The sequence below is a fragment of the Magnolia sinica genome, chromosome 1, assembly GCF_029962835.1.
Source record: "Magnolia sinica isolate HGM2019 chromosome 1, MsV1, whole genome shotgun sequence".
Classification (NCBI taxonomy): domain Eukaryota; kingdom Viridiplantae; phylum Streptophyta; class Magnoliopsida; order Magnoliales; family Magnoliaceae; genus Magnolia; species Magnolia sinica.
The window spans coordinates 106,364,021-106,391,934 of record NC_080573.1 but is presented as its reverse complement, the minus strand read 5'-3'; the positions used below and the strand labels follow the sequence as shown (position 1 = coordinate 106,391,934).

The following is a 27,914-nucleotide window of genomic DNA, read 5'->3' as shown; positions in this document are numbered from 1 at the left end:
TAATACTATCAATACTATAATCACTAGTTGCGACCTAAAGAGTACAATAACTAGTTGTTACTCGACGATCAAATGTAGAACCGGCCCAATCAGCATCACAAAAGCCTATAATATTCAAGTGACTATGGTTGAACTATAAAGGCCAAATCCAAGTGCAAACTTTCAAGAGGAATTCTATAGTTGGCTTCAAGATGATGACAACATGGGCATTGCATGAACTGACTAACAGATTTTCAATAGGATAAAAATATCCCTCTTCTAGACGAGGGACCTCAGTCCCAAGGAGATATGTGACAAGGCCAAGACCCTTCATTTCAAAGAAGCAACCAAAAATCTTTTAACTTGTTTAATTTCTTCGATGTTGGTCCTAGTGAGGATAATACCATTAACATAGACGACAAGAATGGTGGTGTGACCATTTCCCTTTTTCCAAAAACTAAATGATCAAACTGACTTAGCTAGAAGGCAATGTGAGAACCTCTGTTGCCAAGTTTTCAAACCATGCTTGAGGTGTCTGTTTGAGTCCATAAGAACATTTCATAGTTTACAAACTTTTCCTATCTCCCCCTTAGGCTAAAATCTAAAGGGAGTACCATATAGATTTCCTCATGGAGGTCTTCATGAAGAAACGCGCTCTTGACATCCAATTGATGAAGATGCCAATTATGATGAGCCAAAATGGATAGAAGAATGCAAACAGAATTCATTTTAGCAATTAGTGTAATTTTTTTTTGTAATCTACTCCAAATTATTGGGGGAAGCCCTTGGCAATGAGACAAGCTTTATAATGATCAATTGAATAATCAGGCTTATAATTAAGAATGGAAACCCATTTGCAGCCAACAATGTGTTCTCGTGTGGTAGGGCAGCTATCTCCCATGTCTTTTGTTTTTTGAGGGCAAACATCTCTTCACGAATTAGAATACCCTTAAAAGATGAATATGACAGGTTGGTGTCCAAGTATGGTTTGGGATGGTCCAAGTATGTGCATAAAGCAAGTACAATCAAATACTTTGAGAGGAAGAGCAAAAACAAAAGCATCTAGTTTCAAAATTTTCCATGTTTACCTTTAAGAACAACAGTTTGGGTCCAATTTGATTACATAAGTGCCTAAAAGAATAGTTTCATCCCAGTGTGATTTTCGTGCCAACATGCCAACTAATTATGATTGTGTTACTTCTGAAAAGATGGCGATTTTTATATTCTACCATACCATTTTGTTATGGTGTATATGGACATGAAAACTAGAATTCAACACCATGATCTAAGAAACAGATAATATATCATGCTATAGATATTCATGGGCATTATCATATCTAAAGCGTTTAATTTTAGTATCAGAATGGGTGAGAATCATCTTACAAAACATCTTTATAATCAATGGGACTTGTTCCCTACCTTTTAATAGATAAACCCATGAATAATGAGAATTGTCAATTAAGGACAAAAAATATCCTAGACCAAAGTGAATGGATGCAAGATAAAATGGATGCAAATTCTTTGTACTACTTAAAAGGGAAAAAAAAAATCCTAATATGTTTGGAAACTATCACATTTGTTAAACTTTCCAGGAAATAACAACTGAAGACATGACAGAGATAAATGCCCTAGTCGAATGTGTCAAATGATCACTTGATCTTTGTTTCTAATATCAAAAGCAGAAATAAAAGGAGAACAAGGAAAAACGGAATCAAGAACATATAGCCCTTGATCTTCACAACCACCACCTATCTTCTTCTTGGTTGCTAGATCCTAAATGACTAATGAGTTGTTGGATAAAAGATAGCGTAACAATTTAGTTGTTTGGTCAAAGCACACTAACAAAGAACAAATTAGAAGGAAATGATGGTACATGGACAACAAATGAAATAGACAGTGAATCGAAGAGACGAAAGTGCCTCTTCTAATAGCTTTGGGAAAGGACTTGTCAACAAGTCTAATACTGCTAAAATAAATGAATAAGAGTAAACATTTGTCATACTGTTCATACGGTCAGACACTCCTGAATCAATGATTCAAGAAGTCTGAGAGACATGATTGGCAGATGCATATGTACACAACTGTCCTCCAAGGTTTTCTGGTGGAAAGAGATGCCTGAAAAGCTATCACTTGTTGCTGAAGGTCACTAATTGACTTATCCCTTGGATCATCATCATCACTGGTCAACGGCTCCCCCTAGTCACAGTCATGTTTGCTCATAATTTTGATCAAAGATCTTCAGGTCAAAGGTTTGGATTCAAAATCCAACAGTGGTCACGAGTAGGCGCCTCCTGCCACAATGAGTGCAGCTGAGTTTCTCTTTCCACATTTCCACATCCAGTTCCTTGATTTTTAACGAATTTAGAAATCATTGTCAAGGGTGACATTTCTGTTGGAACAAAATTAATGCTAATGTTACTGCGACAACAGGCCTCCCCTTATGTATAATTATGTACATATTCCAAGGTAAGTGCCAAATATGAGTAAAGGATAGCAATTCATGATAGGATACAATTCATCCCTGATTACGATTCACGATACGATAACAATTATGACATCATTGATCATGAGATACGCATTCCTTAGCATTGTCTAAACATAGAATACACACTTTAACATTTAATTGGGTTTGTATTTGCATATGAAATTCCTTAAAACAAGAGAATACTTTAGAATGTCCTGCATTAAGTATAACTATGTCATTCGGGAATCATCCACAACGATAATAAAATACTTAAAATTAGATAAACTAGTAACACGAACTCGACCCAGGTGAGGAGACTCTTTAAACTACTCAAGGGTGGCAAATCCCGAAATGCCACTAATGAGGAGAGACATTTGTCAGCAACACAGCTCTAGTTATACCATTGTCAAGGTAACAAAGTCCATTCATTTCAAGTCCACCAATCATCATCCCCATCTTTAGATCCTAAAATTCACAATATGATGGATATATATATATATATATAAATTTGAAAGGTAACCAAAATTTATTAAAAACCCGCCAAAGCGAAATAGAATACAAGCGCTAAACACCACGAGACTCTTAAAGAGGAAAGGCAACCGAGGCCGCCTTAACATAAACTGCCCACTCGGACAAAAGCCGATTAACCTTTAAAATGACCTCACTCTTGCCTTCAATGATGTTGTGGAAACAACGGCCATTCTTGGATCCCTAAAACCTTAAAACCTGTCATGATGAGAAGCCTCTAAAAAAAACTTCCCGAGTCTTCCCTCCACCACCACCAAGCTAGGCCCATAAAAGCTCTTCCACCGACTTCGGCATAACCCAACATGTATGCAAGTACGAAAGAAAATGGCCCCAAATTCTTGTGGCAAAAGGGCAATGGATAAAAAGATGATCAATCGATTCCTTGTTACCCATACACATGAGACAGATGTTGGGCAAAACGAGCACTCTTCTCTAAAGATTATCAATAGTTAAGATTTTCTTCCTCCCTACCAACTAAACAAAGGAAGCAACTTGAGGGGATGCCCCGTAGAACCAATGAAGAAAACGATGAGTTGAGACTGCATTAGAGGGCATCTGAGATAAGAGGCCATAGAGGGCTCTGACCAAAAATTTCCCAAATTTCTTACCGACCCAAATTCTATTGTCTTCCTGCCTAACGTTTGGGGTGACCGAATTAAGAAGCTCCATCAAAGATAAAAGCTCATCGCACTCATTGTCTGACATGTTCCTATGACAAGGAGGAGACCAAACAATCTTCTAACCATCTCTAGAATAGCAATCTACCACCTGAATAAACTTGTCCAGAGCGAGCCTTGCGACTCTAGGAAACAAGCCCTAAAGTGCCTAAGAGCCGCACCAAATGTCCACCCAAAATCTTATCCGAGTTCCAATTCCAACTTTGAAGGAGATGTCCCACCTCCAATATGATGTGTAGCCATAACAGCTTTCTAAGCGCCTTAAGCTCTATAAGTGGATGAGGTTATAACAACCCATCCGCCCTCTTGCACACCACACTCTGCAATTATCAAATTTCTCCAAAGATTTCCTTCTTCTACGCTAAATTGCCAAACCCACCCCCCGATAGGCTTACAAAACTCGTCCCATTTGAGGAGATGAAACTTACTCTCTTTACTATTTCCATTCTATAAAAAGTGACAAAACAAGTCAAGGAATTGGGAGCTTACTGACAACAAACAAAGGAAATTGAGGAAAATAAAGTGCTCACAATAATGGATGAGCTAGGGAAGGGCGAGCAGTACCCAACCCAGACATACAGGTTGAAGTACCATCCGCTAACATTATCGAAAAAATGGACGAAAACTTAACAAACGAAGACATGCAGTTTTCGTCCATTTTTTCGATAATGTGATTGGAAGCTCCAAGTCAATAATCCAAGGAACAGTCTCAATGAAACCAAGAGAAATCATACCTGACTGAACAAGAGTAATTGTTGAGGAGGAAGTATGAGTGGAGCGATCTTTTGAAAGCTTGGCATACTTTCTTGGACAATATAACTATATCACCTGCTGGAATGGGTGGAGACAGACTTGAAGACATAACCGTCAGAGCCATCATTCAAGGAGCGAACCTGATTTGCCCAAGATAATTTACCTACAAGATCCCAACACGTATCTACTGTGTGCTTATTCATACTACAATGAGTATACTGCCAATTACCACAACCACGACCACCACTAAGTCTGTGTCGCGACCTTCCCACGTATTCCTGCCTCCAAAACAAACTCTCCCAATATCTTTGTCACCAAATCGTCTGCCACGACCACAACCACCTCGACTTCATCTCCTCTACCAAAAACGAAGAAACAAACACAGACCGATAAGATGAGGACCAACTCTATGCAAACTCAAGCAAATGCCTCCACAACAAACAGAATCTCACTTCCGTCAAGGATCTAAACTCCCAAAAGCTCAAACACATGAAAAAAGCCAAAGAGGGATATAGCAAAACAAAATTCCTCTCTTTTTCGTTTCATGGTCTCATCATATGTTGACAAGGAATCTCATAATTTGCCATTTTGTGGGGAGTAAAATTACTCTGGAGTAACGCATAGATACAGGCTAGCTTCATCTCACCCGAATACATCTCCCTAAAGTTTTCCCGAACTTCTTTTGTCATCTTAAAGAAGATGGCGTTCACACTAATGTGAAGTTCCATACTATTCCACAACAAACGTCTAATCTGAGCATCTTCTACCACCCAATCTTCAAATTTTGTCGAGTTTTTTGCAGGCTTCGGGGAAGTCGAATACTTTAACTCTCTTACCAGTAAGAAATACTTCTAGAAATTTGATCAACTGTAGGTAGTTTAGCTAATGTGGTTTGCATATTCATCAACTCAGATGGAGACAGGAGATTATTCTTGGCTTCATTCTTGACATTCATATTCACGACAATAAAGAAATCAATCACACAAGAGAAAAATTTTCAACTTAAACTTACTAAACACGTACTTCAGGATAACATATAGCCACAAACACAACTAATTGTGAACAATACTTGCTTCACACCATTCACACATACACTTGATCTTCAACCTTGGCTAAAAACAACTTCCACGCCCACACTTTTATCTTCAAATCTGACCATAGATTTAACCATAGACGTGTGATGGCCCACTTTGACCCATCAAGGTGGTATTGTATTAAGGTGAGCTTCACAAACCTTCACGTAACATGACTACACAACCCATCAAATGGTGGCACAATGATGAAAGCGAATTTGAGTTAAATCAGCCCCCAAATAAGTTAAGAGTTCCACCTCAAGGAGATGAAAGAAGAAGAAAAAGAAGAGGAAATGTGAAAATACTACAAGTGAATACTATAAGTGAAGGGATTGCTTATAGTTTTATTATACTGGACTATAACAAGTCAATTAACAACTACTCGAATGAATGCATATACTAAAAATGTGAAAGAATAACATATAAATTTTATTGATGGCATTTTAAGAGAATGAGAATAATAGTGTGAGAAAGAGTAAGAGAGTTAAGAGACTAGAGAGATTGAGAGATGAGAGAGAGAGAGCAATAGAGTTGTGAAAAAAGGGAGGTAGGGTAAAAAGTGAGAGAAAATGAAACAAAAAAGAAGAAGAAGAAGAAGAAGAAGAAAGGAAAGGAAAGAAAGTCCCAACGATCAAAATTCTAACCGTTGGAGGTTATGCCATCGCGGACTGCATACAAGATGGCATAATCACATAACTATGGCTTATGTGGTCGCATACTTCTCTATGCGACTGCATAAGTCTCAACCGCAAAATAACCACATATACCACCATGGCATATGTGGTCCACTAGTCCAGAATGGCATATGTGATGGGATAATTGCTTATGCGATAGCGTATGACAACACTAACCCCAACTAGCTCTGCTTACTAATTCTGACTCATCCTCATGACTCGATTCTACTATCGAATGACTAACAAGCTCATAAGCACATGATCGGATGAGAAGCAAAGAAAACCTAACAATTCTCTTAATAATAAAGATTGTTATTATCAATATGGCTACAACCTGTCAAGCTCATAGAGATAAAATAATGAAAATTTCCTTTTGACCACAATTCCATCAAAAAAACTCACCGTCCCTTTTTGTCAGTATCAATAATTATTCGATTTTTGGAAAGTTGTTCTTGAATCAAAATCACCTACAAGAATAGTAATTATGACATCAAAGCCCCAACAAAGCAACTGCCAAACTAAAATGAAGAACTCAAACATCAATCAAGAGAAGTGATAGACAATATTAGAGAACTATCACAATCAAGTTTGGATGCACCAGGCAACCAATGTAAAAGGTAAATCACATGGAAGTTGAAAAGGCTACGAAAAAACATAAGCTATCTATGTAAAGATGATGTCCAAAGATATCTACTAATCAAAAACTAACTCTTGCTACAATTTCTTCAATACATGAACAAGAAGAAACAAAACACACAATATGCAAGAACTAGTTAGTTTGGACAACATACAACTGAGTTTATGTTCAATAGAATGAACTATTCAGAAAAACATTTGATCAAACCCCTAATTGTCATTTTTTTTTTTGGTGGGTAATCAAAGATTAGATTGAGCAAAGAGGAAAAGATACAACCCATCGAAAGCATGACAAAGGGACAAGAATAAAAACACACAGCCCCAATGAAACAAAAAGACAGAAATACAGACCCTGAGGCATATGAAGAAAAGAAGATGATTTTAAAGAAAGCAGAGAGGAAATTTTATCTCCTATCCACAACGAGGTCATCTCTTATTGTGCCCGATTTAGCCAGGGAAGCTGCCACTCCCTTCACTTCACTATGGTATATATATGAAGGACAAGTCTCTCCTCACACAGGCCCAGGGCCTCCACCCGATCCACAACCCTTCACCAAATATCACAACCACAGGCCCACATTGTAGAGTTCTTTGAATCTCCCTCAAAAATAGCTGGGAAGCGATCAAACTGGGCAGCCACTTTTACAGCTTGAAGAAGTGCAGCGGCCTCCATGGTATTCAAGTCTTAGTATCCAATTGAATCTGAAAACTCAATAGAATGACGCTGCAGTCCCGAACTACAGCACCCACCCCTGCTGGACCTATGTTATCAATAGAGCTTCCGTTAAAATTGATTTTAAAATAACCAACAGGAGGGAGGCCAGGGGATAGTTGGACTGAAAACTTCCTAGGAGCACTTGGTCACTTGAGGCCAACTCAACTTGAAAAGGACCAGAGAAAAGTCATGGAATCTTTTGTCCACCCTTGTCCAGTAGATGATGAGAGTCATTAGACTATAATCCCTCCTCTCCAGCACACCTACAGTGGATGACGTTCCATCAAATATTCTTCAGTTTTTTTCAATCCAGATCGACCAGATTACTGCATGAAACAGCAAACTCCACATTGCAAGACTGATCGAACCACACGCTATCAACAAACAGTAGTCGATTGCGTCCGTAACAGATTTGGGAAGCACCCACTTGACACCAAATTTTGAAAGCATCAAGTTCCACACTTCCTGGCACAAGCATAAAGGAGAAAGATGTGTCTACATTTTCTTTATTGGCACAGAACATCACATCTGTTTGGGATCATCATACCTCTGTTCTTAAGGTGGTCAATGTTGAGGATCTTGTTGAGGCATGTTGTTCAAACAAACACTTCGATTTTGAGAGGGGCAACAACATTCCAAATCTTGGAGAAACTGAAGTTCTCCTCCCATCACCATTGGATGGCGCTATCACCAATGATCATCCGGAGAATGGACCACCAGAGTCAAGCTCCCAGATCCTTCAATCTGGTCCAGCCTTGGAGACACATAGAGCTTCAAGAGATTCCTTAGAAAGAAACATTGTATATCCCCTCATACCGAAGATTGCACATGAAGATGGGACACCATACAATAGCCGCCCATCCTTAGAAAGTATAGCTTTTCCAAATTTTTCAGTGAGCAAAATAGCAATGCACCAACAGTCAAACAAGAATATTACTATTTCGTTCGATACAACCCTTACATACAGATTATTAAGGCATAACTGAGCTTACCCATAAAGTACGTCTCCACGATGTAGAACCACCCCCTCCGAGAAGCACCATTTAGGTCGCAATGATTTTTACCTTCACCATATTTTGCAGCAAAGATCATGCAAAATATAGGTGGTTCTCTGGACCCTAATCATCACCACCACTTGCATAGTGCTATAATTTCATCTGGAGGGTCCTGAGACCAGGCCCCCACTCAACATTGGCTTACAAACAACCTCCCAAGCCACCTCATGAAACTTGAGCAAAACCCTCCCAATCATTCCATAGGATTTTTCTTTTTTCTTTTTTCTTTTTGAATTGCTTCCATTTTGTGGGCCACTTTCGCTGAACATCAGAGGGAGGCTGAAAGATTGACCGTCAACATTGACGGTACTGATTTAGTGAGGGTAATTCCCCTCCCAACAACAGAAGCTCACTCATATTCCCAATCTTCTTTCGAATTTCTTCAATAAGAGCCATATCTCCAACCACACTCTGCCTCTGAAAATCGAGTTACCCAGGTGTTTGAAAGGCTGCTCTGAACAGTACATCCCAGTTCCCTAGCCAATAATGATGCCTCAATATCTAGATTTAGGACAGGGATGAACTTTTCCAAAGATTCATCCTGAGGCCAGAAACAACCTCAAAATACAGCAAATGTCCCTACGAGAACCAACTTCACACACCTACCCATAGCCAAAAAGAAAGGGTATCATCTGCATATTGGACATGGGTTACACACTTACGCTAACATTGTCATTCTTCAAAAATTCCATTGATAATGCCTGCAATAAAACACTGTTCAGGAGCAATCTAGATCATGATTCTGCTAAAATAGAGAGAAGGAGAAGGAATAAGGGAACCCCTTTATTAATTCCCTCTCCTCTTTGAAGAAACTCACTGGGGTCCCTTTAAGAATTATCAAGAACCATGCAGAGGAGATACAAGCTCTAATCAAGTTCCACCATTTCAATCCCAAGACCATACGGAACATCACATATAGGAGGAAATTCCAGTTTATACAATCATACGCCCTCTCCATATCCACCTTAGAAACAAAGCCCTTTTCCTCTTTTTCCCATACTAACCAATCATCTCGTTAGCAACAAAACAGACCATCTAACATAGAACTACCTGGAATGAATGCAGTCAGATTTTCTGAAATAACCAAATCGACAACCCTTCTTAAAGGAGAACACATTACCTTAGCAATCACCTTATGAAAAATTCCAAATTAGAATAATTGGTCTGAATCCAGCGACTCTTTCAGCGCCATCAACCTTTGGTGCCAATGCTATAAAAGAAGCCCCATAGGTTTACACACTGCCGCTATGTCATGAAATCTACCTTTCCTTGGTAACATGAACAAATAAAGGACAAATCCACCACGCCCAAAAGGACATGTAACAACTTGCTGCTAACTATTTCGGTTTCTTTCTTTAATATGTAATAACAAACCTCCCCAAAGACCCAAAAAATGAAATTCGTAAATCACATAAATCACAAAGTCGAAAAAAGGTCTATTGGCGATGAATCCACTCTCGTGTCCTAATGGAGTCTAGTAGCATCCATTGAAATTGACCTCCAGTTATCCATCTAATGACATACAATCTGTTCATTTAGTTTCAAGGTTGCAATAGAAGTGAGAATTGAACATTAGAATGCCGTATAGAAAGGGAAGAACCTCCAATTCATTCAGGTCCTTATGCAAGTTGACTGTAACAAAGCATCTCACCACTTTTTCCCGGCCAATAAAACTTCCACAAATTCCTACTAATCCCATTTTTTAAAGAGAGCAACCATCAATTTTAGCTTTTCGAAACCAAAGATTTCAATTGAACCTTTTTTTTAGAGAGAGAACAGAATTTATTTAAAGCCCAACAAAAGGTAGGAAAAGAATACAATGCAATGCTAAAACATGAAAGTAAAAGAGGTAGTCTTATCTCCATTTACATGGGGAGCCCAAACCTTAACAAGGCCCATAACTGTCTTAATCACCCCGTCCACCATGGACCTCCCATTTCCAAAAAAACTGCTCATTTCTTTCCCTTCAGATTGCCCAGAGAATAGCCATAACAAGAAGCCTCCAAATGACTTTGATAGTTCTCCTGCCACCTACTCCATGCCACGACCAAAGAAGAGCCTCCACCGATTCTAGCATAACCCAATCAAAATGAGACTCGGCAAGGAAATAGTCCCACACTTTCCGAGTAAAAGTGCAATGGGTAAATAGGTGGGTCGATTGACTCTGCATTGTCTTTGCACATCAAGCACGTATTAGGGAGAATTAACGATCTCCGCCCCTGATTGTTTATAGTCAAACTTCTTTTACAAGGGCACCAAGCTATGAATTCGCCAAAGAAAGAAAAGTAATGAGAAACTAGGACAAACCGATATGGGGCTATATTAGCTAGTCGAGGGAAGATCTCTTGAAGCGCCTTATCACCACACCACACATCCACCCAAAACCTGATTCGGTTCCCCCTTACCAATAGCGAAAGCAATCCCTCTTTGAACTAAGTGTTCCATTGACACAATAGTTTTCCAAATGCTAGAAACACGATAAAGAGAAGATCGCTTAACAAACCAGCCTCCCATACCATACTTGCTAACAATTATCTCCATCCAACAGATTCCCAATTCGTAGCAGAGCTTCCAATGCCATTTCCCAAGAAGCACAATGCTCATCGGCCCCAAGTCCTTGGTCCCCGCACCCCTTTCAGAAATTGGCTTACAAACTTCCCCCCATTTAAGAAGAGTTGGAATTTCCAACCATCATGAGCCCCTCTCCACATAAATATCCGTCCTCAACTTTTCTAGACACTTCAACACCGAGCTGGGGCACTTGAAAAGGGACAAAAAATACACAAGCATGTTCGAAAAAACCATTTTGATGAGAATCAATCTCCCTCCCAAAGATGCTACCAGCATTTCCAATTGGCTAACTTCCTCTCGATTCTTTCAATGACCTTGTCCCACAAATAACTCATAGGCTTCCCTATGCACAAAGGCAGGCCTAGATACGTAGACGGAAACAAGGTTGTCTTGCATCCAAAGGCATCAGCATTACATATCCAAATCCTCAACCGGAACATGTAACCCCAATATTTCGCTTTTAGCCACACTAACTGAGATCGCCTTGAACCAAACAATGATCTTACAAAGATTATCCACCAAAGTTACATCCGCATTCCAAAACAAGATAGTGTCATCCGCATATTGGATATGGCTTATTAGAGGCCCGGCATCTGCAACCTTGAAACCACTAACTATGCGATTCTCTTCCCCCCCTCGAAAGCATCTTGCTAAGCCCCTCACCAACAATCACAAAAAGGTAGGGAGAAAGGGGATCTCCTTGCCTTAGGCCTTTAGAAGCCTTGAAGAATCCTTCTAGAGATCCGTTTACCAAAAGAGAGAAGGAAGCCGATTTCACACAAGCCTACATCCAGTTCCTCCATCTCTAACAACACCCCACCCTATCCAGCATATAATCTAAAAAATCCTAGCCGACATGGCCGCATGCCTTTTTCAAATTGAGTTTGTACATCATGCCACTTTTCTTCTCTTTATAATTGGGGTCAATGATGTAGGACATGGAAATTAAATATGATATGCAAAATTTCAGGCTTAAGATCATACTAATTTAGAAACAATCACAAAAATTCCACATCCCACATAAAGCCAAGCATTCAACAAGGGGGATCTACAAGGGTCCAAGCCTACACATGCTAGGGCTAGATCAATTAAAACTATAGACCAAACAATGATCAAAGGAGAGTAGATTCATCCACGCATGCAAAGGATTATTTCCCCAATCCAAAGGATTCACATGTTTCAATTCAGGAAACCCTAGGGTTGTAAAAGGGAATAAAACTTGAGATTTAGGATAACCTAGGGTTAGGGTTAGGGAAATAAGATGAGAGAGTAGTGAAATAAATGAGAGAGACAAACCCGAGGTGTACCACACGTGTGGACAGCAACAGGGTCCAGACGCACGTGCGTGGGATCCTCCCCTCACGTGTGTGGGGCCCACGAACCCAAAAAAGATCAGCTTGGGTCTAGTTGGCCAGGGGTGGGCCACCCACACACCAACTTTCAGGTTAATCCAACATCCGGTCTGCGCACACTAACCATATAACTCGAAACAGGGCAAAGCCCTAGAGCAGAAACTAATACGACTCATGAATTATTCATCCAAGATATTGAAAATCGTCATTTTGGGATACTTCTGGGCCAGCAATCTTTAACGAATTCCTCATTTCCACTCCTATTATTACTAAAATTGCATACCATGTGCTCTATTTAGTCCACATAATAAAACTTCTTACCAAGAATGCCCTAGCCAATAATTGCCCATTTCTTATTGCAACAGGGTGTGGAGGTAGCGCGTCACCTACAGGGAACACCCTAACATGAGCTGAAAATGTCAAATTGTCAAGATTCATGATAGAAGTAGGGGTGGAAGTTTGATGCCAACTACCTACTTAACACAACCCCCCTCCATTATTCTAAGGAATATCTATATGAGAGCACAAAACTCCCACTGGCTTTGTTCCAAGGAATATCTACATATGACTTAACACAATTTTTTTCTTGAACGCAATGTAAAATTCCAAACCTCACGTCCTTACATACCTCAACCAAATGGTGTAGTAGGGTGTGAAATCTTCGTCTTTTAGGGCCTCTTTGATTGTTAAGAATTCATTCCCTAGTTTTTATGTTTCCAAAGGATGTTAAAGTTGGCCAAGTATTTGTTAGGGAATGATTAAATTTTCTTTGGTTGATGATACACCAGGTTTTCCTAAGGAAGCCTAGGGAAGGTCTAAAGTTATGTTTTAGTTCCTCAAGTCTTACATTCCCCAATGAAAAACCAAGGCAAGTTTTTTGAGAATAGGATCAGGAATGGAATTCCCAGGTAATGTAAAAACCAACCAAAAAGTGCCAACTTATGTGATAGGAACGTTGGTTCCTAAAATCCACTCTTATTGTAGCCTATGTGATAATAAGATCCAAATCTTATTATTGGAGGTAGTTATCCTTTAAAGCTTCTGAAACATGAAGTGCCTTTATTCTCTATTCCTCTAAATTAAAATATTTTAAAAAAAAATGACTACTGTTTTTTTCATGTTCTAGGACATTCAAGGAATAAGCTGGCCCTCCAGACACAGAATGTGTTTTCTTAGTATATTCCTATACTAAAGGGTTGGCTACATGAATCCTTTTCCGTCATTCCACTCTATCAAGGGCCTCGATATTCATGATGATGGTGATGATGATAACAATGATGATTCCAATACTCAGAAGGGTATAAGTGTTATTATTCATGGACTAGAAAAAAGGTATTCATCAAAGATGTTGCATTCTTTGAGAACGTACTTTATTAGTTGTCACAAGAGAACACTGTTACTCCATATTATGATGATGCATTTCCTCTGTTTGATTTGTTAATGTGATTGGCCACCCAGTTCAGTTCAGGAACAATCCAAGCCTATTGAAAACAATAGTTGAAGGTATACGCCCGAGGAGAGACATAAGGATACGTCCTCAAAGACAGTTGCCAACCATCACACATCCTTGGATTTATTCCTTCGACTTTTTCATCTGACTTACCAATTGCTCCCCAAAAAGCAAAGCAGTCATGCACATATCATCCTCTCACTTTGTTGACAGAAGATTGCCATGAAATTGTTGTCTACTACAATTGTTTGATTGGATAATCAGTTAGATGATATCCTGATGAAAGCATCACATTCTTCTCACCTTCCCAGCATTTTGTGCAGGCAGGGCATGTGTGATATCTAAGTTCTAGCTTGAGGGGTAGTGTTAGAAAATGGGTGTGTTACTCTATTTTTGCACTCGTGAGATGTATTGTACCATCTGTTGCTGAGAGTTAAGTCTTATATATATATGACTATCAGGGGATGAGTTAACTATTCTGAAAAATAAAATAAAAATTGAACTCTTTTCTTCTCCATCTTCTCTTATTTCTACTTTTCTTTCAACTCTACCATGGAAGGAATGGAGGGCTAAGATTAGATACAAACTAGGACTTCTTATAGTTCTCTCCAAGAAAATGTAACAAGAGACAAAGGGAGAGACTTGAAAATTTCTGTACTTTTCTTCCATGAATGGAGAATTGAGGCTCTAAGGGGATCATTCCTAGGAAACTGTTTGCTCATGAACCTTTGGAGAATATTCAAGTCCCTAGTTCTCTTGTTGCTTCTTCCCTATCCTTTCTTCATTCATGTTTCCAATTGCCTCAGATGAACAACATCTTGTACAACTTAGGGGGGATTGTTAGAAACACAAGAACCTTATAATTGTAATTTTGTCAATTCAGGTATTCCTGTTGTATGACAGTATGATATTCTGACCCTTCATCATCTCCCTTCCCATGTTTATTGGTGCTAATAACCATTCATATTAAAATAATAATAATAATAATAAAATAACGGAAGATATTGCCACTTTCTTTCATGAAAACTAGGAACATCAACAGATGGAAATCAGATTTAGAAGATGGAGCCAAAATCTTACCTTCTCAGTTCCTTTAACAACAAAATATCCACCCGGATCGAGGGGGCACTCACCTACAACATTTAAGATCAAGGTCAGAATATTAACCGAAAGAGAACAAATGTGTTTAATGAACAGTTAAAAGAGTGAACAAGATAGACAACTGACCAAGTTTTGCAAGTTCAGCTTCATCCTTTCCACTTAAAACACAGCGGCAACTCCGTAACATAATTGGCATTCGCCCAATTGTAACTCCTCTCTGTTGTGTATCAAAACAAGTGAGTTGCTTTCAAATAAATCTATTAACCAACAATTACATGTTACAGTACTTCTTGGCTACCTTTTCCATTCTCTGACCATCCTTTCCTTTTGTGTACTGTATATCAACCCTTATGGGAGCAGCATAACTACAACAAGTCATGGCATTAGTATATAGTAGTCATGGCATTAGTAGATATGTGAAAATCGTCAACATAATAGAATACTAGCTATAACAAACTAGTACAATTAAAATTACAAAACATCCATAGTTGTTGAACTTGGGACTCAACCAACACTTAATGAAAAGGATATTTGATTTTTCTTTTAAAGGATAGCTTTAGAAATAAGAAAACAGCCATATAAAAATAAATAAATAAATAAAGTTGCGCAAAGCGTGAAGAGGAGCAGGAAGAAATTCAGCTGCAGGAGCAGGAAGTGTTTGTTTCAAAATGTTAGCAAGTATAAACAGCAAAGAAGTGGGAGCTGGAGCTCAATCAGAAGATTCAGAACACAGAAGAACATCTCGAAGTGGGAGCAGCACCTGCTTAGAAGGATCATGAAACTAAGGAAAAAGAAAAAGAAGGCAAAGCCTAGAAGCCTATACAACACCTTCAACCATCCTCGAAGAGGCCAAGAGTCCAAAAGAAGGCCCTACTTGCCAACAACATCATTCACATCATCAAGATCTCCCAATATTCTATTAGGAAGTTTTAAAAATAAACTTCCACCACCTAACGAATAACAACTTCAACTCACTAGCTTCCAACATCCAAAGAAGAAAAGCCAGTAATCATATGAAAGACATAGAGCCATGCTCATTGATAGCAACCTCACCTCGCCATGAAGAAAACTATTAGATTTATATTCAAAGATGCATTATGCCAAAATATAAGGATCATGCACAATATGGATGCAAGGTCTCTACAACCAATGATTCGCAAAGTCAAATAAGGTTGAAAAGGACATTTGGAAATCAAACCAGGACTTTCATGACTCTGTATGTAAGTTACTAATATAAACACATAATCAAAAATTAATTAAGCTTTTTTCTACAATTGAAGAAAATTTAGAAAAAAAAAAATGTGCTTAGAGCTACTAATAGAAACACATTGCAAAAATTTCAAAATAATTAATCCTTTAACAGACAATTGAAACAAGCTATGATTAGGTCAAGATAATAGCATAAGTTACAATAGTTAAGAATGCATCTAATTAAAGAATATAATGTCATAAATTCAATGCTTTACATATCGGTATCTCACTATGTATTGCATCCTCAGGATACAGAAACATCATGGTAAACACCAGGAAATATCGCACTTATCACATAAATGCATCACAATCTAGGGGAAACACTAGGGTAAATTTCAGGAAAATGGTGCAATTTTTCAATGAAACTTTAGGAGATATTCAAAGACACATGATTAGATGCTCAAAACTCAAAAAATTACAAAATAAAAAAATAAAATCCAAGAGGATTGCTGGAATAGCGCTACTAAGCCACATTCTAACCGCGAAGATAAATGCAGTCCAAGAGTCATCCAACTAGACATGTTGGCTCTCAAACACCAAGTAGAGATGACTTGACTCATGGATTTGAGCATGAGGCCGACCTACTGCCTTTCACTATTGGTTAAGAGCATTGGAAAATCACTTTGCGTGGTTCCAACTATTTAAGCCTGTCAAGTTACATTTTCGGCATTGAAATTACAAGGTCCGCAGTGAATTGGTGGCAGACGGTTGTGAGAGACCAACAACGTTGGGGCCTTCCACCCATATTGACTCGGGAAGGGAGGAATGAAAAGTTGAAGAAGAGGGCTTTACCATTAAATTATGAGGGCCGGGCCTTTCAAGAACTGCTTAGCCTAGGATGGAAGAATGCGATTATTGAGTACACAGGTAAGTTTTCTGACCAGACAATGAGATATGATACGAATGAAACAGAGGTACAACAGGTTGTTAGATATTTTCACAGGCTGAGGATGGATATACAGCAAGAGATGGTGGAGCAAGGTGTGCCGAATCCATTACATAATAGTCGTAACAACCATTACATTACCGTATCGGTGTGGCCTGTTACACAATAGGGGGGTGAAATGGGCACCCTGGAAAAAATAGTACCATAATGGCCATTACAGGGGGCATAACAGTCAGATTCCACCAGAAAACAGTTATTTTTTTGTCTATTTAAATTGATGCATTTGTAATTTTTTTTCCACTTCTTTTCAATTCTCTCACATATTCAAGTAATCTTAATCCATTTTCAACCTTATTTGCAACATATTTACAGATTTAAATAAGGTTTTTTACTGATTTGGCTTAAGTGAAGCCCCATAATCCATTTTTGGGAAAAAAAAAAAGATGCAAGTATTATATTTTTTTAAAATTTCTTGTTGGATTGGATGTAGGATGCTCAAATGTATACATTCATGCATTTTTGTCATCTTAACCACAATTTCTTTCTTTTATTTTTTTATTTTGCCAGTTTTTCAGATGAATTGTGTATTTTATGAAGAAAAAAAAAAAAACCAAAAATGCATTTTTCTTAGAAACTTAATATTGATGCATGAAATACATGTAGGATGCTCAAATGTACAAATTCATGCCTTTTTTTTGTCATGTTAACAATAATTGATTTTTTCCATTTTTTTGAATTTCAGCTATTTTAGATGAACAGTATATTTTATGGAGAAAAAAAAAAAAAAAAATACACCCAAAGAAATGCATTTTTTCTTTGAAACTTAAGGTTGATGCATGGAACATATGTAGGATGCTCAAATGGACAGATTCTTGCCTTTTTTGCTCATATTAATCACAATTGCTTTCTTTATTTTTTAATTTCAACTGACTTTTGGATGAATAATGTTTTTTATGAAAATCTGCCCAAGTTGTGGACAAATGGCTAGCGTCGTGGGTTTGCTCCCCACATACACGAGTTCGATTCCCCTCCCCATGATTTACCCGATGCATGTGGTTTGCAAGTGATTGTGTGCATCGGCAGGGATTAGTCTCACCTTTTAAAAAAGGGGGTGGGGACACCCTATCGTCATAAAAATAAAATAAAAAATATATATATATTTAAAAAAAAAAAAAATTTAAAAGTGTATTTTATGGGAAAAAAAAAACCCAAAAATGCTTTTTTTTTTCTTCAAAACTTATTGTTGATACATGAAATATATGCGGGATACTTAAATGTACAGATTCGTGCCTTATTTTGTCATGTTAACCACAATTGCTATTTATTTTATTTTGGATGAATAGCGTATTGTAATTTTTAAAAAAAATTAATGCTTTTTCTTTGAAACTTAATGTTGATGTGTGTGTGTGTGTGTGTGTGTGTGTGTGTGTAGGATGCTCAAATGTACAGATTGAATCCTTTATGTTATTCATCTTAACCACATTATATACATTATCAATCATGATTTATGAATCATTTACTCAGGTGTTGTCCATAATTAATTAGTTATGCAAATAACAAAATATAAATAATTAATTGACAAATCATTCACTCATGTGGTCCATGACTAATATAATCTTATCACTGATATTACATATTTAAGAAATTAAATTTAGGAATTTGCAGTCAATCTAAGCCTGTCAGACTCATAAAATCATCAGACAAGCTGAGACAGCAATCTCACCAAAGGCAGACCGTTACGCCAACATAAACATGGTCAAAACAGAAAAGAATAGATATTTAGAATCATCTAATTTTTAGGATTTTTTCTTTTTTTTCCTTTTTTTCTAAAAACATCAAGTAAAAGGATCTCCTGCCCAGTCTGCATCGGAATATCTTACCAACTCGGAGATGAGTAAATGTTATTGGTTGCAGTGCTGCTACTAACCTTATGATTTCTTGCAGGTAATTAGGCGGATTGTTAAAAGGGCATTAACGCCTCTGTAACAACCGTTACGCATAACAAAAACAGTGGGGACCATCATGCCCACCATTTCTGTTACGGCACAACTTGTGATGGAGTCGCAGTCCCAAAAGTACAGACGCTACCTAACACGAGCAAAACAAGATAATAGCCAGATAGAACTTTCAAGCCGGTGGGGGGGGGAGAGTCCCGTCTTATTTGACTTCAAGCAAGGCAGGTTCGCGTTATTTAGCACCATAAATAGTAGCTCCACATAGTATTGGAGGCACAAAAACAAGAGTATCCATGGCATTTCAACAGGAAGAAATAGTGTTAGGCAGATACAACCGCAACAAATGTGGAGAAAGGGTAACTTGGTTGCCCAAACCAAGGTAATTTCACTAATCCCTATTTCAAGTGTAGTGGCTGCGGATACTTTGCCTATTTGTCCTACATGCAACATCAATTTTTGTGAGGAACATAATGTTTTGTACATTGAGGATGATGTGAATGGAGAAAAACGTAGATGAGGAACCAAGTGCAGAACACGATAATCTATCACTTGATGGCCTAAAAGAGAAAACCATAGTTAGATGCATTATAATAGCACCCAAAGAGGCACAACAAGAAAATTGGTTGCGAGCCAATATTTTCCACACATAGGTGAAGCGTTGGCAAGGAATTGTGAACGTTGCCAGAGTTGGGGGGAGCAACATGAATGTAGCCTCACAAAGCATGATTGACAAGGTGAAGCTTACGACAGAGAAACACACTACCATATAAAGTTGCTTTGGTTGACTGCATCAATCCAAGTGACCAAGCGATGTTTAGTGAACTCACATATTTTACTATGCTGACCATGGTTGTATAATAAGAAAGATGACCATTCTGGTCACAAGAATATGTATGCCTTCACATATAAAGGTAAGCATATTACTCTCAAGCCAAAGAAGGATGATGAGCCCCAAGAGGAGCCATGGATATGACAATGCTTGGTATGTCCTAATTCGTCAAATAGAGTCATTGAATCATGTAGGCATTAATGGGGTGAGAATGTTGACCTAAAACACGTCATGACACTACAACACCACCGCCTAAAATTGAAGAGTTGTCATAATTTCAAGATTTGGTTCTAGAAGAGTTGCCACAATTGTTCAAAGTATCAACAATATTATAGCCAATACTCGGAAAAATATCACTCCGTGAGGGAAACATTGGGGAAACTTTGGGAAAAAGACAGAATTTTTTAGTGAAACCTCAAGAGATGTTAAAAGACACATGTTTACACATTTAGGAACCAAAATATTACAAAAAAAAAAAAAAACAGCAGCAACTATAAATAATAAGTTTCCCTTTTATATGGGCCTAACCATGTGTTGTCAAAAAAATCAATATAAAATAAATATATAACATGTAGCCAATAAATAGATCAGCAGAATGGCATCAAGATAAAAAAAAAAAAAAATACCATTCACATGCACCTGCCAATGGGAATGCGAGAGCATGAACTCTCATGATTAAGATCGAGGAGCTGGAGAGGTCGAACGTGAGGACAATCTCATCGGATAGAACTGGGCGACACTATATCTGGATGAGACGACCAAGGGTACAAAGGCGAGGAAGATCAATCTGGAGTTGTCACCATGAAGGGAACATGCCAAGTGAGGTGGGGAGAGCGAGCAAGGAAGAAATGGGCAGCGGAGTCAAGGGAGGAGAGGAAAGGCAAGGGAGTCAAAGGTCAGGAAAGGAGTGGAAGAAAGGGCCTCGAGATTCTATAGCTAGGGTGGGCAAGGAGAGAGTTGTAGAAGAAGCAGGAGGAAATTGGGTAGCAAATGCTGAGAAAAAAGGGCTCGTAGAGTCAAGGGAAGAGGGAATGGCAGAGAAAAGAAAGGAAGGAGAATGGGTGAATATGGGGAGAGCATAGACAGGCTATGTACAGAGATGGTAGCATGCTCAGGCCCCTTCCGGAATACCCCACCCTTTGTGGAAAATTCAAGAAGGGGTGGATGAGCATTAACTTCAAACGTGGGTTGTTGCATTTTCAGGTCCAAACACAGTAGGAACTCAGTTTTTCGCGAAGATCTAATTAATCAATTCTATCTAGGAACCTAGTTTCCAATAACATCAAATTTCTCACGATAAAAAACATAAGATGAAAGATTTAGATCTTACCTTTGGACGACTAAATCGCGATATGCTTTTTCTACGATGTTCTTGGCGATGCAGATCATCTATGCTAAGAGGTCTCTCCCCGATCTATGGGGAGAGATGAGAAAGTCGTTGTCTATACCACTAGTAGGGGCCGAGGGAGACACTGCCCACTAGGTGGACCACAAACGATCACATATCTGAAGGAAAGAGAAGACGGTGAGAAGGCACTTTGTCTCTTTTCTCTCTCCTAGTGAGGCCAAGGGGGGATGTCCAGGGCTTTCTCCAGGCTCAACAGGGAGATAAGAACATTAGAAAGTATTATTCAGCCTTGTGAGGCATGTGAAAAGAATTGAATGTATACCAATCCTTGTCTACCGATTATGAGACTATGAGACAACAAGGGAGAAGAATTCAGTGTAGCTAAATTTATCTTTGGTTTTCTTCCTAAGTTGGAGCTTGTCTAAATTCATATCCTTGAGGGCAGTAAGATCCCATCATCAATAAGGCATTCACTCGCATTCAACATGCAGTTAGTGTATAGAGTTCACCTTAGATCCTTTTGCATGTCTCTGCATCCGGCAGAGGAGATGCAAGAAGTCATGGTCATGGTGGCCGTTTTGTTGGAAGAGATTCAGGGGGAGGTGACTTTTGAGGTAGAAATAATTAGAGAGGCCGTGATAGCGATTTCAGTGGTAGCTACGATCATGGTCGTGGTAATCAGCAATGCAATCATTGTGGTCTCGATAACACAGACTCTTGTAGGATTGAGGGTAAGAGTTTGTAACCCAAACTCAATAGGTTCTTGTGTAGGACCTAAGCTCTTGTGTAGGGCCAAATTCACCAGACACAGGTGCGTACATATTAGTCTCCATGGGAGACTTTGGCGAGAGTAAACATAGGTCCTTAAACTAAGACCGAAGTGTTGGTTAGCTGATAGAAAACCAATTAAAGTCTCTTGTGGAAGCCTCCGATGGAGTGTATGCTAGATAAGTTCTTGTGTAGGACATCGGTCACTGTGTATGGCTGTAAAGGTTAGAGGTGAACCTGATTTAAAACCTCTAATAGTGAATACCAATACACTCAGGGAGAGTACGTCTTCTAGGAGTGGAGTAGGGAGACCAAACCACTATATATGCTTGTGTTTGGGATTGTCATTTAAGCACTTTTCTAATTATGCTTAATGTGATTGTTTACTTGAATTATGTGTACACATGATTAGATGAATGTTAGGATTGGAATAATTAGCACATCCCACACACACATGAACAATATCAATGTTAGACTAGTTGCCCGATTGGTATATGTTGTGTAGTCTATGTGATTGGACCCTCTATTGGCTTGGAAGCCTTGGAGTTAATTGTCTTGCTTAGTTTAAATTGCCATATTAGCTTAAGTAAGCAATTGTATGCTAAAAGTCATAAATTTTATTTGGGCCAAAAAAAACCCCCCCCCCCCCCCCCCCCCCAAAAATAAGGACATGGTCATTCGTTCTATAGCTTCACCAAGCTTCCGCGTGCCATGGTAGACTATTCCACGCAATTTCAATACGAATGTTGGCTCAAGAGCTGCAACTAGTCAAAAGGATCATATTGCGTTATTTTGAAACAGTTTTAGGTCTCCAAGTGAATGGTATCAAAAGCATCGCGGTAAGAGTTGTTGAAAAAGGAGGTTAGCATGATGGTGGAATATATGGGATGCAAAAGAATGTTATTATCCATCCGAAGGCAACCCAAAGGCTAGTGGAAAGAATAAAAAAGGAAGTCAATTGCACGGAGAGGAGCTATTGGTAATTTGAAGGTAAAATCACCCTCATTAAATCTACCAACTACCATGGAACCTTATGAGTTCATTCCTTTCCCTCTTTTAGGTATATGACAGTAGCGACAAGAAAATTGTGCACCTTCAAAGCAAATTCCTTAGAGAAGGTGTTCATTGAACCACAAGTTTCATCTTTTGTTTTCTTCTTCATATTTTTCTTTAATTGAGGTCTTCGAAGGGGTAGAATGCAGAAAGAAAAACAGCCACATTTTGTAGAGGGTCAGTAGTATGGCCTTTAAAAGGGAAAGGATTGTAAGTCTGGAACGTTATTAGCAACTTACGAGCGGTTAATGACATGACGGATAAAGGTATCTCAAGCGATGTGTGCAACCATTTTAGAAATGGCATCAAATCTCATGTTGGAGCAGATTGAGGTCGTGGGAAGACATCTACGTAAGCCTATAAGAAAGTATTCCTTCGCCTCTTAATATCTAAGTTTATACTCCATACCATCCAAAAAGGGGCTAGGGAGGAGTGCTATGAATATCTAGGGTTCTCTAATGTGTGGAATTTAATTCTCACCAAAACCTTGAGGATGAGAAAATGGATTGCTTTCAAAAGTTTATAGGCATACTAAAGGAGATTTGATATGAAAATCTTATTAGTAGACTAACGGAGATTTTCATCAATTGACTTCTTTTCACCCAAAGCTAGTCCTGATACACACTACGGATCCAAAGCTCGATAGTCTACCAACACGTGTCAAGTGCAGATAAAAGGAGGGATTAATGCCTATACCATCACATGCCAGCTTTTTCCAAAGGAATTTCCTCAACAGGAAAGCGCGGCCCTTCAACCAACATGTGTCCCTGTTTCATGCCAAGCATATCATCTCGGTGCTACACATATGCCATCAAACGAGGCACGTGTTCTCTCCACTTGAAACAACACGACTCCCGTGCCTTCATCTCGACACATATTGCCTCAATTTCAGATCGAACTGATTATTTCAAATAAAGGCAATCACTTGTACTCTTCCATCCGATCGGTTTGCTCCAAACTCTCCCCGCTTTCCTTTTTCATCAATTTCCTTGGCAAAATCGATCCACCAGTAGAAGATAGTCAGCTCAACTATACCATTGAGGTCGACGAGGATGAATCTCCAAGAACCAAAGGAGGTCTAACGATAGTGCGTCGTGAATGTTTCTTCGAAAACGGTGAATCGTCTCTCATCCTAGAAGAAGGCACAAACTTAGAAGTCTTTGCCAACGCTCTGGACACAGGCCGCTAGCGAAGGAGATATTCATCTCCCCATTTTATTGACGACCTTCCAAATATCCACTTCAATGTCAGATATGGTACAAAGATATGTTGGGATGCGTTAGCAAATCTATTGGTATGACATTCGGAGCAGAAGATGACGATGTCCCAAGCCTTCATGAAATTCATTGAGGAACGAGGCAAGCTAAAGATGAGGGAAATGTGCAGATAGAAATCTAGGCCAAATTTTCCAAAAGGGCTGGAGGGAATTGTTAAGTCTATGTAGCTCGGTGAATTATGACATTGCAAGTAACATCAGTGATGGTCACAGAGGAAAGGGAACTAGACAAGTTTGCCAATGAAGATTCTCAATTGGAACATCAGGGGTTTGGGGAACCATGACAAATGCATTCAAATCAAAGAGCTTTACAAGAAGTACAAGATTCACATTTTAGCTTTGCAAGAAACCAAGTTAGATGAATTCAATACAGGAATCCTTCAAAGCATTTGGGGAATTAAGAACGTAGGATTGTCAGCGTTAAACACAGAAGGCATAGTAGGGGGAGTGCTTGTCGCATGGAACACAAATTTATGTATCTCGGAGGGTACTACACTTGATCTTTCTCAGTTTCAGTCATTCTCAAGTACAAAGCTTCCTGATTCAGATGGTTGTTTACCGTGGTATACATACCGTGCATCCCGAATCACAAGTGCCTCTTCTTGGCTGAACTAGACCAAGTCCGAGCCAGGTATAATCTCCCTTGGTGCATTGGGGGAGATTTCAATGTTATCAGATTCGTTCACGAGAAGTCTTGATGCAGGACAACTAACCACTTACTCTAGAAGCTCGAACTGATAGAGCGTGGCGAATCAATCCCTTTATGCCATAGCCCAGGCCCCGCATCCCATGGGTTAGGTCCTTGGCCGAACCCCCCTTATGGGCCCCACATCACATGGGTTCCGCCTCACACGAGCCACCTGCCTCACACAGGTGGGGCTCGCCTGTCACGCCCCAAATTAGGAACCTAGGCAATGCTTCCCAAGTCCTGAACTCGAGTCAAAACAACTTCCTCGCCACTTACCAGACTTGGTGAACAATTAGCGAACTTCTCGAACACCAAACCCAGCTCATGTTGGAGGACTTTTTTTAATGTTTAATCTAATTAGGCAGTTACACATCATATACATGGTATCAACGCATACATCCAAGAGACGGGCCTACCCTTTCAAGGATGGTCACTCAAAATAACCACATATATTATTTCATATTATGTATACATAGGTACAATCATCCCAACAACAATGAAGGAAACAATAGCAAGCTCTAACAACTCCTGCACGCATCCTGCTACAAAACACATCCTAAAAAATGGGTAAATTATCTGTATGAGCAAACCACAGCTAGTGAGTCTACGGCGTACCGAAAGTAAAAAACGGCTTATTAGGGTGCCCCCGTAAAGACATCCAAAACAACCAAAGGCATGGCTTATCAGGGTGCCCCCGTAAAGACATCCAAAACAACCAAAGGCATGTTATCATAGGTGAGCATGTTCATGTTGTTATAGCTAGACAGGTTATCATGATCATGTTATCGATGTTACGCATACTACTCGAACAAGTAACCATGAATCATGATATTAGTCAATCATCATATACAAGATAATTAAATTATATATTCTACTATAAGGCATGCTATAGAAAAGGAATGACAAAGTTGGCGTGTGTAGACAAGATGATGGTAAGCGGTATCGCAAGCTGTGGAGTCCATCACAAAGAACTTCTTTCAAAACAAGTCACATACCTGATTTGGATAGTTGGACTCAATGTGGTAAACTCCTAATCTCAAGTTAGTCCCATACCTAACCGAAATCGTAGCCATTGCGAAGGTGCACATGATGATTTAGCTGCGCACCACCAGCCCGAGTAGATAGTGGATGAATGAATGCATGAGTCAGATGTTAAACACCCCTCCTCTCTATTAGTACACCTCCACACCACATGATACATCTTAAGAATCACAAACATATCACACGTGTAATCCAACATCTTCACACAAGTGTGGGATGCATTTTCAAAAAGCAAAGTCTTGGGTGTCAACCCTCACCCATCTAGCAGTTGGCTTACTAATGGGAGACCCAGATTTATTTCGCCCTACCCGACCTCAACAATCAGAATACCACATCGACCCGGCACATGACAGTAGGCAAGCTCGTCACACCTCTTCCCTTCTAGGTCCCGGCAGTGAATAGGACTCTTGCACCCATCCTATTGTGCTCACCCCCACTTGACACACGACGGAAGAGGACCCAATTGGCCAATCTTACGGGTTCATTAGAGGATAGGTGTCCCCAATCACGAGATCTATGCCCTCCCAACCAGCCATCATGTGGCCACTATATAAAACATCCACCCATGAAATACGTCACCATGAAAGCCCATATAATCGTATTCACAAACCCCTACTCCTTTGGATTTCATCCAAGCATATGGACCAGCACGAGGGCTCAAATATTGCCATACGGACCAACACGAGCCCCAAATAACCATACGGACCAACATGAGGGCCCAAAGATAGTACATCTCTGGATCTCATCCAATCATATGGACTAGCATGAGAGCCCAAATCAAAACAATATTCATAATCTCATAACTCCTCTAGATCTCGTCCAGGTATATGAACCAACACGAGGACCCCAATTTCATGATGTGCTCATGCATGCATGTAATGAATGTTCATAAATCAACTATATGTACAAAACTATCAAGTCAGTGCTAACATAAACAATGGCAGGATAGATCAACTTGTCAACCTATGGTATATAGATACTTAATAGTAGACCCTCAAGTCATAACCCATTGTCCATGGGAATGTCCATCCAAACCCTTAATCTTGTCTTGATACAGGCCTGATCATGGCTCTAATACCCATAAGCAATGAGCCTTAACTTGGGCCCAACTAAGATTCAACCATCAATTTATAATCCGGTCTTCTGAGACGCAAGTTGTGTATAAGCTACACATTTCATGCCATATCCATCATGTATTGGCTGCATAACATATGCCATAATCATTGTGTGTGAGCTACACATCACACAACATTATTCTTCACCACATATCACATGTCATCATACTTCTACGATACATTATATGGCACCATGCCTTCACTATACATCACATCACAGGCCATCACACATCTGTCATACATCTCATGCCCTCATAGGCTTTACTTAACAATAGTGCCAATTGGCCAAGTAGACCAGCAAACTAATAATAATCAAACACCCTTCCCTTGACAATGGAAGTGGGTTCACTTGACCTCTCATCCAACGGTTATTTGTAACCAGTTCGCATCCCAAGTTCCATGGGCAAGTGGGCTTTCACAAGCCTAAGGCACTAGGCCCAACTTAAGAATAGCCAACATAATGTCAAGGTTCACAATTTCAAGTATTCACATGCATCATCATTTCATAGCCCTCAATCACATCGAATTCATCACCATTAATTATATCATCACAAGCTTGTGTGTTTTTCAACATGCATGTGCATGCAATGCATGGCATGCTGGAATTTGCATCCCTTATCATTATCATAGCCATCATCTAACACCATCATCACACATGCCTTAGGTGTCGGGTGTT

At 39.2% G+C, this 27,914-nt stretch overlaps 1 protein-coding gene across 2 annotated transcripts in view; it reads right to left on the bottom strand.

Annotated features, from left to right (window-relative positions):
- The window catches only part of LOC131253276 (DNA-directed RNA polymerase III subunit 2), a 166,908-nt gene that overhangs the window by 126,955 nt on the left and 12,039 nt on the right, over positions 1-27,914 (bottom strand). Inside the window, exons 5-8 of one of the 2 annotated variants that reach the window (XM_058254230.1) lie at positions 15,327-15,393; positions 15,155-15,245; positions 15,008-15,060; positions 6,551-6,615 (exon numbers count right to left, since the gene is read on the bottom strand). In XM_058254230.1, coding sequence (XP_058110213.1) covers positions 6,551-6,615; positions 15,008-15,060; positions 15,155-15,245; positions 15,327-15,393 — 276 coding nt within the window. Of the gene's footprint in view, positions 1-6,550; positions 6,616-15,007; positions 15,061-15,154; positions 15,246-15,326; positions 15,394-27,914 lie in introns of those variants that run through there. The other variant, XM_058254233.1, reaches the window with a different exon arrangement.